Source organism: Strigops habroptila, chromosome 2 (genome assembly GCF_004027225.2).
Source record: "Strigops habroptila isolate Jane chromosome 2, bStrHab1.2.pri, whole genome shotgun sequence".
Taxonomy (NCBI): Eukaryota; Metazoa; Chordata; class Aves; order Psittaciformes; family Psittacidae; genus Strigops; species Strigops habroptila.
In genome coordinates this window covers 30,549,411-30,563,538 of record NC_044278.2, presented here as the reverse complement: position 1 = coordinate 30,563,538, position 14,128 = coordinate 30,549,411, and the positions used below count along the sequence as shown (strand labels likewise).

Genomic DNA, 14,128 nt, shown 5'->3' with positions numbered 1-14,128 from the left:
AACTTGAAGACCATTTTTCCTTTTCACTGCTAGTTAATTTCTTTTTATCTTATTTTTATCCTTATTGACAGCATTTTTTTTTTTTTTATCTACAGAAGGTAAAGTCTGATATAGTTTTCATTAGCTGAATTCTGACTTGGGCTCTTCAGCTTGTGTTTAGAATGGACTGCTGAACATCAGATAAATTAATTTTCTGCCTACATACAGTGCTTTTAAAGCTAAATTTATTTTTAGATTCAAATTCAGGCAGAGATTTATGAGCAGTTGCTGGACATGTAGGCTGGGAATGGGTTGAAATCTAAGATGCTTCATGTCCAAACAAATGTAACTGCAATGAAAAGGATAAGGGTACCTTGCAACACTTGGTTAAAAATCTTTCCCTTTTTTGTACTAAGTATTCCACGTATCAGTTGGCAAAATGGACCCACTCTATATGTGACTGTGTCTACCCCCCTTACTACTGAGATGGTGCACTGTATAACTGTTTATGTGATATAATACTTGTTTTTAAAAGCACACTGAAGTGTGGAGACAAAAATAAGGAACTTGGTCTCTAGAATGATCTTTCAGAGATTATTGGCTTTTTCTGCCTCTTTGAGAAAGTATATTGCAGACTAAATTAAGTACCCAAACCACTAGGGACTCCTAAAAATCCAGTTGGTTGTGAATTAAAAACGTTACCGAACCATGCCGTCTTTCTAAATGCCCTTTCATATTTTACACAATCAACTCATGTTTTGCACCATATCTGTGTTTAGGAAATATAAAAAGATTATTAATAAACTGAAACAGATTTCCTACTTATGTAGTATTTTGAGAATGCTTAGCAAGTGTCAGCCAAGTAACTACAGAAGTTCATGAGAACATGAAATGAGAGTGCACCTCAGTTGTACTACAATAAAATCTTTATGAAGTTCTTTGGGGGATGGGGAAAGGAGGGAGTGGAGAACTGGGGATTTCTCTCCTTCCTAAGATTTTTATATTATGAACTGGAACACTAAGCATGAAATAATGGCCCTCTGTGTGCTGAATAGAGTAAGATAGATGCATAGATTCTGCTCTGCCTTAGCCTAGAGGAGTAGCCTCAGCTAAAATATGTCTTCCTATTGGTAAAATATGCAAAACAAATGAGAATATTGTAAGTAATCTGAAGATAGATTGAAATCAGCCAGTGGGGCTGTGGAGAGAAACTATCTAGCTTGCGCAAGTCCTTGAATGAGGTCTGAACTTCAAAATTAATTATAAGTAGTTAATATTAAAAGTCATATATATGCTTTCGGAAAATAAATTTGAATACTTCATGTATTTCCAGTCGGATTTTAAACGTGTTGTAAATAGTCTCTGTGTTTAACAGTTCTGTTTATTTTGTTGCAAAACCCATCTTCAAGCTTAGACTTATTTTAGTCTAAAAGGGCAACTACTCAGCACTCCAGGCATTGATGAGTAGTTTGGTAATGTTATTACATATTAATGACATTTGAACACTATATTGAAACAATGATTATGACTATTTAATGAAATCTCTTAACCTGGTTGTCTGGTTAGAGATACTGTGACACACAAACACATAATGTATCTGCTGTCTACAGCCTTCGTAAGTCCTTCTGAACTAGTAGAAGATGGCTACTACAACTTAGTTGCCAGTGTTGTTTTTCTTTGTCGGGAAGAGCAATCTCTCTCACATCTTTGTGAGTGTTTCTATGGAAGAGGTTACAGCAGGCCTATGAGATTATCTTCTTTCCTTATCTAATCTATCCAGGTTTTGAGTTTCTTCAGTCTTCCTAAAGAGAAGGGCATTGTACTGGGTGTCATCGTCGCTCCCCCTTACCCCTTGTAAAAGAAAATGGTTACCTTTTTAATGAATGACTGTGGTACTAAACTTAGTATTTATAAAATGTTTTACAAAGTTTCAGCAAAAATTAATATATGCATGCAAGGATTTGAAAGCACTAAGGATAGTATCTAACCTCACATTTTTTCTGCATCTTCTGTATATTTACACTAAGTTTTTTTGGTGTACTTTAATATTTATTTAATTTTCAGCATGTTTCTATATTCACTTAAGTATGAACGTGATTTGAAAATGGGGCTATGGTTGCGTTATGAAATGTCATCTGCTTCAGATCTCCAAGTATTGCATTATTACAGGAAGTAAAAACACAGGCAGCATCAGAAAAGCATTTTGTGTGCCTCATTAGTCAGAAATGTCTGCCAAAATCTTGCTTTCTTGTGCTAATAGCTGACTTTTCCTGTTGCTGGCCTCCTAAGTCACTGGCATTTGGGGCTGGAATTGCCACTGTGGATGTGTTTTTTGCTGGCACCAGCCTACTGCTTACTACCACGCTGGACTTCAGTTTGTTTCTGTTGGATTCAAGAGATGCTATGGAAGCTCTCCAGTGGCTAATTTCACACCTTTAAACTTGTAGAGCTGTTGAGCAAAGCTGTGTAATACAAGGAGGATGTATTTTTTGTGTATATGTATATACATGAATGTATTTTTATATTCTAAACTTGAAATCAGATTCCAAATGTTATACACTCTTTATTAAAATGTTATTTTCTATCAGTGCTATTCTAGAATTCATAGGAAATATATACATTTGAGATCTCACTTAAACTGAATAACACTCATTTGAAAACAGCCAGTTCAGAGAAAAAAGGGGGGGGAGGGGGGTAAAAAAAAAAAAAAGGCATGTTAGCCATATTGAAGGTGTGATGTCTATAAATGTCTTTGGTTATGCTCCAGATGGGCTGTTCATGTGCTTCTGTGAAAGACTGGTACAGTATGCCTGTGTAATCTTCACTTTTTTTTGCAGTTTATAAACATACATGCATATGTGATTTAATCAGTACATTAACTGATAATATATAAATCAATGCATCAACTGCATACTTTTTTAAAGTACAGTGAAGCAAAACCAGAGGTGTGTAGTTGAGGTATTTAGTTAGAAATCATTAAATTTTAGGCAAAGGAAAGAGAAAAATTGTTAAATCATGGTCTAGCTATGTATCCAGAAAGTAAATACTTGGTCTCACTTAACTCAACAAGCAACAAGTAAAACAGGGTATTATGTTGTGGTCACAATATTGAGTCATCAGGTAGAACAGCAGTAGTTAAAATTCTCATTTTTCCTCCCAAGAAAGGAGAGGTGACTGATGTATAATATTTGTTTGATTATGGCATTATATTTTTAGCTTTCATTTAGTTTTGTTTCCATGTTTTTAATAGAAACCAAGTTAATTTAGGCTGTGAATGATCCTTCTCTTACAAAGAATTCTATTGATACAGAGCTGAAGACCTATCCTCACAGAGTTTGGTAGAAAAGATTAGCTCCCAAATATGCTCAGTGAGAGAGATGCATATATCTCTGTGTATGAGCATACATATTAAAAAAATGCATTCATATTCTTCCTATATAAATAGAATGTAAGAATAATGTCTTGGATTTAGGCTTATTTTGAACCATTATAACTGAAAGTTTATCTGCTTTGTGCATAAGTCTCATAGGTTGATAGAGCCCAGGTGCAAATAAAATCTTCTCCACCAGGAGCTGTAATTTTCTGTTATTTTATACTAGAACAGAGAAGGGTCCATATGCAGCTGGTTTTTGTCTCTTATGTCTCCGTCTATTCTCCTTTTTGTTCAATCTCAACCGCTAAGTAAGCATTAGGAAAAAGTGAAACTAATGATTATGAAAATAAAAAGAATTTTGAACAGCAAAAGAAAACTTTCGTTACATAGCAGTTCCTTCACACACCTGACAAAACTCTTAAAATCATAGAAAGCAGATGTTAAATCATAAAAAAAATTACAGCTTTTACTCTTCCTTCTTTATGTTACAATTACCGTTTAAGCTTTAGTTCAGCAACTTGCAGTGTCAGACCTCCAACCTCTAATAAACCTTTGTGCTGATCAGTGGAGAATATTTAGAAAGTATGTTACTGGTACTATGTGTAAGACAGATTTTAGTATGATTATATGTGTAAGCAGCTGCAGATACGGTTGTCGATGTGTGAATATGTAACTGCTATAGCTTTTTTGATTGCATACTCATTTAAAGCTTCTACCTGCATGTTTTCAGATTTGGATAACAGTCAGGGTAAGCAGTGGCCAGGAGTTTGGGTATTCCCTTATCTTATATCAGGTGCCTTGCTTGCCACACCTGATCTGGTCCCAAAAGTGTGGAGGGCCAGACAGTTCCTGAACCAACACTTTTCATTTAAATGGCCACCAGAGGTTGCTGCAGAACGGCAGACGCAGCTGGGGATAGGTTTTGTGTTCAAAACTGAACCCTGAACTTCAAACACATCACACAACAGCAACAAATCACACAGTTCAGGTTCTGATGTGATCATATTCCATTTAAATGGAGTTGAAGCAGAGGTTAACCCTGACTTCTTATATAGTTTGTCTCATTATACCAAAATGTACTTCTCTGTGTGCCAGTATAATTGTGGGGACCAAAATGCATTGGTTCAGCATCCATGTTTCTGTAACTTTGTGTGAAGGAGGTTCTTACAGTGAAAATTATTTTTTCTAGTATGTACGTGGACAGCACTTGTAACTTTGCTTTGTTAAAAATGTAAAACCATGGTTTTTAGGAATTTTTAAAAATCAAATGCTGTTCTTGATTACGTGTTACTCATGTTTATATTTTGATCAGCTTAATAAATGTGTACATTATGGAAAAAATTAGCTTCATAATTGTACACACGTAACAATTCTTAAATGGTTCAGTATGTGTTACAAATAAGAAAATTAAATGAAGAGTTAAACCTAAAAGCTATGGGGAAAAAACTCACCTAAAAGAGTAAACTCAAGAGGATAAATATTAGGAATTGTGCGGCATATTTGTAATAATGTAACATCACAAATATGTGCTATTTCAGGCTTTTTAGAAAGTATACTGTGGCAAAAGTACAGCAGACTTTCTGACACATAGTATCAAGTACTTTCATGGTTTGTTTAGAATGTATTGGTACTTTAAGCTCCTTAATTATTTAACTTAGTATCTGTTTCTGTCCTGTCCTTATGTGAGTTAAAATTATGTTTTTGTGTCTAGAACTTGCATGCTCAGTTATGCTAAGTGATTTTCTGTGTTTGGGAAGCAATAAGAAAATGCACTTTTTAATTAAGCACAGTTTTTCCGTATACTCCCTGACAAGAATGAAAGCTATAATTTTTAAAAATATCAGTTTCAGCTAATAAATTACTGTTGTGTGTGTAAAACATGAAGGATAGTGTGTAATGAATTTAGCAGCAGTCTGTCAAAGCTGTGATATTACACTAAGTGAAGATACAAGTGCTTCATGCAGACCAAGCCAATAAAATGCTCATAAAACCTTTAATGCCACATCATCATTTACAATGCAGATGCAAAAAAAACAAGAAAAAGGAAGAAAATATTTAAAGTATATTTTATATAAGGTTAGATGGAAAGAGTTCAGATGGAGCTTTAAAAAAAAAAAACAAGAAATGAGAAATAATTTCTCTGGAACTAAAATTTAGCTACTGACTCACTCTTCAATCGTCCTGGGGCTTAAAAGCTAGCGCCTGATTGCGTTTGGAAAGAGACTATTCCTTTCTTTGTGTTATGCTCTACTACCCATACTATAGGGCTACAAACCAGTAAGTCTGCTGACATTAAGCATACAAAGAACATTACACAAGAAGCAATGTCCGTGTGAAACTTGAGAATGTGTAGTTTCTGAGGATGGAAAATCTATAGAAAGGTGTTAGCAACAGGACCACTTTTCTCACTCCTTCTTAAGGTATAACAATGGAATTTGGAAAATTGGAGTAATTCCTTGGATAGATAACGATTTGTAGGAAGTTTGCTCTTAATTGTGGTTTGTGGGTTTTAAAGAGTTGGGCTGGAGCTCAGAGACATCTTGTTCAAGGCAAGGGCAAGAGAGCTTAGTCCTGTCTTCAGCACTCAGGAAACACTCTTATTCTGGTTCCCTGATACAGCAGTAATGGGAAGGAGGAGCATATGTTTGGTTAGAAGTTTTTTATTTAAAAGTCAAATGTCTTCCTCCCAAAAATTTGAGGGCAAGAATCACTAGTACATTTTTTTTTCAGTAGAATAGAAACCACAATTTTTGTGGTTTCATATATAAAAGACCACTTTGACTCCAGGACAGCTTTTAGAAATTCAAACTACACACTTAGCAAAAAGAAGTGCCAGCATCTGTGTTTGTGAGCTGTTAACTTACGGTTTCTAAAGACTTGGCAAACATTTCACATCGAAACTCTCAAAATAGAATTTAGATATCTCCAGAAAGAGTTCTATGAATGTGTAGTTTCAGGGTGTCACCAGACAGGTAACAATTCCAATAATTTATCTCTTCATTTCACATTCACAAAAGTGTATTTCAAAATAACTTAAAATAAAGGAGAGAAAAATGAAAGTTTTGGTATGTAGTTATATAAAATTATATATGTATGTACATTTATATTTCACATTTAAAATCTTTTGCACAGAAATGTGTGCTAGCTGTGCCATTGACAGGACAACAGAGCATATGTACAGCTGCATTTTATAAATGGTAGAATTTTCTTAGTTGTATGCATTCTTGAGTTACATGCTTCTTTTAGCTAGCTAATTAACAGCTACTTTTTCTCTATATTTAAGGTAATAGTAGCGACACTCCATTAGCTGCAGGTATGAGCCCTTTTAGCAGATATTCTGCTGAGAAATAAGTAAAAGTTTTTCTTACCTGCTGCTTTGTCCTTCAAATTGAGACTTAACAATGGACTAAAGGAAAAGGCAAAGAAACTTAGGATTTTGAAAAACCTGCATAATACAAATGTGTGCTCTCCATGCTCCAGTATCTCGGAGAACCACTACAAAGCCTGTTACAGGGAAAGGTTATGCCTAAGTATTCTGCAAAGGAGCATAGTCTCGTGTCTAGGAAGTCAGTATGAAGTAGCCTGGCTAGGCTGGACTAGAACAAGCAGAAAAAATTGATCTTTGAAGAGGAAATTGAATTAATTTTCGTATTTTGAAGTAGAAGATTATGGCTCGAATAAAAATGTTCCTGGAAGAATGTTTGTATGTCTTCACATGTGGTGGTCTTTATTTCTATGCCTCATTTTTTTTTCCCTTGCCCACAGGAAATCCATCTTGCTTTTCTGAAATGGCTTGAGAGAAATGTAGATGCTGAAGGATTAAGAGCATCCAGCAAGGTGTCTCTTAAATTTGTTTCATCCTGTGAATCAGAAATGGAGATAACACCATCTCTCATGCCAGTCATCACTGAGACAGGAAGCTTCTCATCCGAACATTTCAGCCTGAAGACATATCAACAGAATCTTCAAACAAAGAAGCTTGGAAAGATTCTTCTTTTTAGTGAAGTTACCACAACAACACAGAATCTTCTAGATGGGTAAGAAAGTGATCTAGAGCATACTGAATAAGCTTTCTGATCTGGAATTCAGAATTATAGTAACACATGAAAGTTTTTTCTCTCCACTTTTTTTTTTTTTTTTTTTTTTCTATTTGCTGCCTGAAAGCTAGGCAAAGGAAAAACCAACCAACCAACCAACCAAAAAAAACCCCCAAAACCAACCAACCAACCAAAGCTGGTTGTCTTCTAGATAGGACACAAAATATCTTTTCTTATCTTTGTGTTCACAGAGTATTGGTTGATAATACTAAGCCATAAAGGGTGGGAAAATGTGAGTGTGACAACTTTTTCTTGGTACTGTAGTTTAATCTTTATTCCTCTAGCAAAGCATGAACATCACTGTAGGAAAGTTTAAGGTATTAAATATATATATATATTTAGGAGTTTCTATGCATTTTCTAGTACAAGTTATTTTCTAAGCTAGTTATTTGACAAAAGTAATATAAAGTAGATTATGGCATTAATTTTAATGTTTCTGTTTTCTCTTATTCCTTTTACTGAATATTTCACTAAAATGCTCTTTAGTGGTTTGTTTGGATTTTTTTAAACATTGATTAAGGTTATGCTAGGTGTTCTTTCATCATCACATATATGACCCTTTTGTGAATGAGTTGTGGGATACTTTTGAGAGGGTAGTTCGTTAGAGTTTTGAATGGGATTAAGTGGTATGAAAATCACAGTTACTAAATCTTAGGTTGGAATCTATGTACAAAGACTATACTGTTATGTTTCGTGAAATAGTCTTATGGAAGTTGTTGCTCTTCAGGACAGGTTATTCTATGTGTGTTTCTACCTGCAGCTATAACTTTTCTTGGCAGCTACTTGAGTATCAGTGTTACTTTATCTACAAAAATTTCAGATGAATTTTACTGTTGAAAATAACCTTGGGGAATTTGTTTGGGATTTTTTTTTTAATCAACGTCATCAGTTAAATCATCTTGAATGTTAGTGTAACTGATTAGTTAACCAGCAATAACAGATTTAGTTCTCAGCTAGAGAGCCTAAATTGTGAGACTGATAAAAGTCACAGGATATGCCTTCTTGCAAGTGATAAAGGTGATTTGTTTTAGAACATATGCACACAAAATCTGTGAATGAGGATGCGTTACAACAGTATTAAAATAAATCAGTTCATAGTCTTACAGTTGACACTAGGAAAGAATCCATCAATTTTAATTTGTGTTAAAATATTGCAATTTAGAGACAGTTGCAATTAAAAAAAAATTCTGTTAATTGCAAACTATTCTCTGTGAGTGCGTATGTACTTATGTACACACACATTGTAAAAATGTTGCTGTCTAATTTTGCCACTTCCCCCAAATCAACATCCTCATCCTGCAACTGATTTTGCAATAGCTTTTGGACACAGAGAAACATGCTTGTTGAATAAGAGGCCACAAGGAGTTATTTTATAGAAGCATTTGTAGCATTTGCTTCTTAATTTTTTAATATTCACAGCATGCTCAGCCCACTGGACTGAAAGTAGAAGTACTGTGAAGAAACCAACAAACTGATAATTTAATAGGTCAAGACCTTTCTTCTCGGATGGTTGCTTTTGGTGGTGGTTCTCGGTAACATTATTCACACATCTCAGTAGGATGAAATATATAATTCAGGGTTTTGTGAATTTATTTAGATGTCACAGGCTAAATAGAATCATGTCTGGCCAATTTATGTATTATTAGATTATCAAGAAAGACAAGGAAGCTAAGAGAACTGATCTTGGTTTTTCAATGACTGTGGAACCTTTACTCTCTTATCTTTAAAGTGCTGTACCAGCAGAGTGGTCCGCACACAGGTTGCTTTTTTACATGGAGATAGTCCAAATGTAATGAAGTGTTTACAGATGTAGGTCTTCGAGATTTTCCCCATCATGATGCAGTTTGAGTAGTCAGTTTTCATGTAAAATGGCTTTAAGTAGTTTATACTGGGAAGAGGATCCTAGTCAGATTATAATTTGAACAATTAAATCTGTTTTACAGAATGACCTTTGTTTTAATAAGTTAAAATATTTGTCATAAGTATTATGGTTGACATTATTGTAAATACTTTGTTGTCATGGACAATAAAATCATGTAGTCCATGTGACTTGCAATTCAGCAAAGAGAGACTTCACATATGATAACATTTCATAAATCACTACAAACTAATGCAAATACTATTGGGTAATTTTTATTGAAGAAAGAAGTTGTCAGGTCTTTAAGATACTTCCAAATGAACCAATATGAACTTGTTAGCTTATGTGTATGAGACTGTTTTCTAGTTGACAACTCTGAGTGAAAGGAGACCGTATCTCTGGTAAAAAGATTTTCTTTGCTTGGACAAAAAATAGGTACCTATTGATTAGTCTTGATTCCCAGAAAAAAATGCAATACCATGTTTATGTAATCATGTGTTACAATAAGCACTTGTTACATGATAGACTCTCTCAGGGTCTCTCAAATTTTGCCAAGGTTGTGATGATTGAAAATATGATACAGACACCTCAAGAACTTAATTAGTGTGATTAGTAGTAAATTTAGTTTGTAAACTGTTTATTATATTATAAATAAATCTAGCATTTAACTTTCATTACTTCAGATTTTCTTATACGTTTCCCACCAACTGGATGTCAAACTTTTGTCTCTCTTCCTTTCCACTTTCCCAAACTTCATACCCCCCCAAAATTAAGACATGGAAGGAGAAAGTAGGCTGGAACTAATTTAATGGCTGAGCAACCTCACAGTAGAGAAACAGCCGGAGCCTAATAGGGGTCTTTGTCTGCATTTCCACCCTGGCTGGTAACGTGCCAGTCAAAAGTCAAGCAAAAGAAACAGGTGGAAACTATTAGACCTGTCATAAAGTTTGAAAAATTGATTCTGGAGGCTAAGTGAATAGATTGAACTTGACAGTGTTGTCCTAAAGATTCTAAGGGAAAATTCTGTAGTTTAATTTGGGATCCCTTGATTGTTCATTAGCTCTCCAGATGGCAGGTCTTGGTGGTTTGTGTATTAACATATACACACTGTATTATCACTGGTGTACATTTATGTGTTGTAAGGTAACAAACACAGTGTGAATTCACCTGTAGGTATATAAAATTAAATGACATTTGTCTAATTGCAAAATAAAGATTTATTTAAATTTCATATAGTTTTAAATTATTAATACTGCTTTTATGGTTTCATGTTAAAAGCTCTATTTGAATCTTTTGAGGTTATTTTTTAAAGCATTTCCAATTTTATTTCTTAAACTAAAATTTAAAATCCTTACCAAAGATTAGAAGCTCCCTTGTTTTTTTCTGTAAAAGGAAAATCTTTCTCCAACTTTCATTTCAGAAACCTTATCTTCAAAGATACTTATCCTAATGCCACCTGAACAGGTTAAGCTTGCCAGAAACAGTTCCACTTTCTCTTACTTTCTCCTCTCCTCAAAGTATGCCTGGGATTGCATGATTTAAGATAAAACTATTATTTTTGAGGGTGCATGTGGTATAGTGATACAGTGTTACATTGCAGAGACTTTCTTATTAGATTCACAAGACTAGAGATTGATAAAGAAATATTTCTACCACGCTCCAAGTGACTGGAATGATTTCATGAGTATTTAATGAAGAGATAAATTGATTAGGTATACATTTCAGTTTTATTCTTACCAACGTTTTATAACCTGTTTTAACAGTTTTAGTTGGCAGATTTGATTTATACATGATTAAGCCAGCATGTAATATATTCTATGTGAAATGCCATCGTGGATCCCTTTTCCCCAAATTTAGGAAGCACGAAGTGCTGTTGTTAGGAAGAGTTTGACACAGAACCAGTGACTTTTAGTGGAAATGAAATGTGGGATGAAGTCGCTTTCATAATTGCTGAATAGGATATTTAAGTAAAATGTCAGCTTAGAATAAACAATATCCAAACAGTTAAAAACTTTGAAAAAGAAAATCCTTTACATCATTGGTGCCCTTTTAGGGCTTTTTAATGCTTTTCTATATTCATACGGTTGAATTTTTAAAAATTGTACTACAGCTCTGATTTTGGAAAATGAACATTAGGACTCATTTTATTTTAAAACTCTTTTAGTTGTGTTTAGTTTAGTTGAATTCAAATGTGAGTGCTACCAATACAGGTATGAAGTAGTGAAAAGTAAGAGTAGTGTATAGTTGAAGGAGATTGGAATGGCACTTCAGAGGCACAAGCAAACAGGTTGAGATTGACAAACTGTATTTTGTACTTAGTTATTTTTTTTTTTCCAAAAAATTGTGATGTTTTACTCTACATAAACTCAAGGGCTTCATGTTCAGTCATTCCATGCACCTCAGTGATCTCCCTTATTCTCTATTTAAGCCATATTTTTTAAAAAACAATTTAAAATCAGATAAGTTGTGGGGAGTGGGTTAAAATGTCGTTTGAAGATAGAAACTTGGCATTAACATAGCCTTTGCAAATTAGCCATAGTGTCACACTACTTGTTTTCATTCCGTCATCAGGCATACCTGTTTAAAGTCTCCCCTCTCAGATTTTGGCATCAGAATTCCACTAGGACTGTAACTTCAAGCTAGAATTATTCTTCTTACAGCTATTGGCTCAACTTCATCAACCATTTTCTTAAAAGCTGTCAAAATTGTTTACCACTTTTAATATTGTTTTAGCTAGCCATGTCTCATAATCCAGGCTCAGGTGGGTGGAGGAAGCCGTTTTGCTGTAATAGTCAAAACCACTGCAAGTTGTGTCACTGGCCTTGTGGTTTTCTCTCTTGAAGATGAATGGGTTGTTGAAGTACAAAGTCTTCAAAGAGTAATATTTGTCTTTTAGAATGGCGAGACTATCCTAGTACATTAATAGTCTGCTATAAATAAATATTTTATCACTAACATTAACAGTTTGTAAAAATTAAACCCCTATACCCTTGTCCCTCAAGAATGTGTGTTGGAGAGCTGGAAAATACTGTGGTGAGCAAAAACGATGCCTTTATTTCAGGAAACTGGCATTGGAAATTTAAAAAATGTGTGCTGATAAATTGGTCAGTTGTATTTAAATGGTGTTTGCATTTTATACATAATCTTTTCTACAGATAACCAAAAATATGATATCAGTTTGGATAACGAGTAATTCTTTGTGCAGAGAGCTCTCACAATAGTTCAAATTGCTTTTAAAGCTTAGATCTCTTGGTTTGGTTTGTTTAAACTGTAGTGTGGAACAGGAATGTTTTGCTTGATGAATGTCTAGCCTAAAACATAGTTAGATACCTGTGGTGATAGACCCGCTCTTTAAGGAATTTTATGCTTTTAATGTACGTTCCTCTCATTCAAGTTAGCCTTGATATAATATCATCTTCCTTTTTACTTCGTGTCATTTGGGTTACTAACTTTTAAATTTCTAATTTTTTTTATTTGTAGGGTTGAAGGGCTTTTTAATCTCAAAAGAAGAAAGTGCGTTGAAATAACTGCTTCCATTCTTGTTTTCCTTGGTTGCCTTTTTTTTTTATATTCAATATTTTGTGCCTTCCTTTGGTGATAAAGATTAGCTCAAATAACAGAATATGTTTGTTTCCCTTAAATCAAATTAATTTCAACAGTAATTTTTCCTAATTTAGTTTTAAATGTATAGTATTTCATACTTAATTCTTCCATTCACTTACTGATAGTGTTTTGCATCATTCAGTGCTAAGAGAAAGCTGTCCTTCAGCCTCATAATAGAAGATCATGCACGAATTTTTGTAATAAAGCTAAGAGTGTGTTTCTTTCCTTGCCTGTAGAAAGGGAGGAATTCGGAAGTTTTTGGCACTGATTTGGTTCTGTGCCATTCCCAGACTCTTCTCTGCAATACCATTTTTCAATACATGCTTGCTGAAAGATTTCTGTAGTAGGATTTGTCATCTCCTTTGCATCAATTTTCCGTGCCTTTCTTTCCACCTGTTGTGAACAGTTCTTTACGGTGCTAAACAATTAGGTCCCTATTTTCCTGTCACGCACCTTGTGTGTCTGATTTTTCATGGAATTGAAGGCAAAATGTGTTCCTCTTTGGTTTTTTTGTTATGTAAAATCAGTAGATTTTCTTCCTGTTAATGAAGTGGGCCCCCTACTTGCACGGTTTCTGTCAGGGCAGGGGGAGGTTTGGCATTCCCAAAGGGGATTGAGTCATAAAAAAAAGATACCCGTTTTGCAGAGCAATTAACCCATGTTGAACTCTTATAGTATATTGTATTACGCTGCTGCTGGAAGTTCCTGAACAATTCGCATTGTCGTATGAATACACATGTACCCTTGGAGCACTCATCATTCGTTAAATACGAGAGGAAACCCTGTAAGACTGCACAGTTAAAACAAGAGTTAAAGAATGGAAATATTTCAATAATAGTTTACTGTTTTGTTTTACATGATGCTCTTTTCATGCACACATTTTAAAACAGATTTTTCATATTAAGATGAAAAAATTGAACACTAAAGTTACAAATCCTCACATTTTTTAAAAAGGATTGACTTGAAGCAGTATATATATGAGAGAATACAATATATAATAATATATAATATATTTGTTTATATATTTATAACATATTACATATGTTATCACTATTTGTTTGCTAACTCTGTGACAATTTTGCTTTTGAATTTTAACTTCTATTTAGTAAAAAGAAATGTTGCTTAAACTACCCAGAAGCACTTACAGATTAATATCTGCACTTTATTGAGAGATTTCTGTGCTTTTTAAGTCATTGTTTTTCAGCATGTTGTTAAGTA

The 14,128-nt window shown here is 34.1% G+C and overlaps 1 protein-coding gene across 1 annotated transcript in view; it reads left to right on the top strand.

The window, feature by feature from the left end:
• HLCS (holocarboxylase synthetase) overlaps nt 1-14,128 on the top strand; it is a 124,198-nt gene that overhangs the window by 36,286 nt on the left and 73,784 nt on the right. Inside the window, exon 6 of the mRNA XM_030475964.1 lies at nt 7,118-7,389. Within this exon, the coding sequence (XP_030331824.1) occupies nt 7,118-7,389 (272 nt within the window). The remainder of the gene's footprint in view (nt 1-7,117; nt 7,390-14,128) is intronic.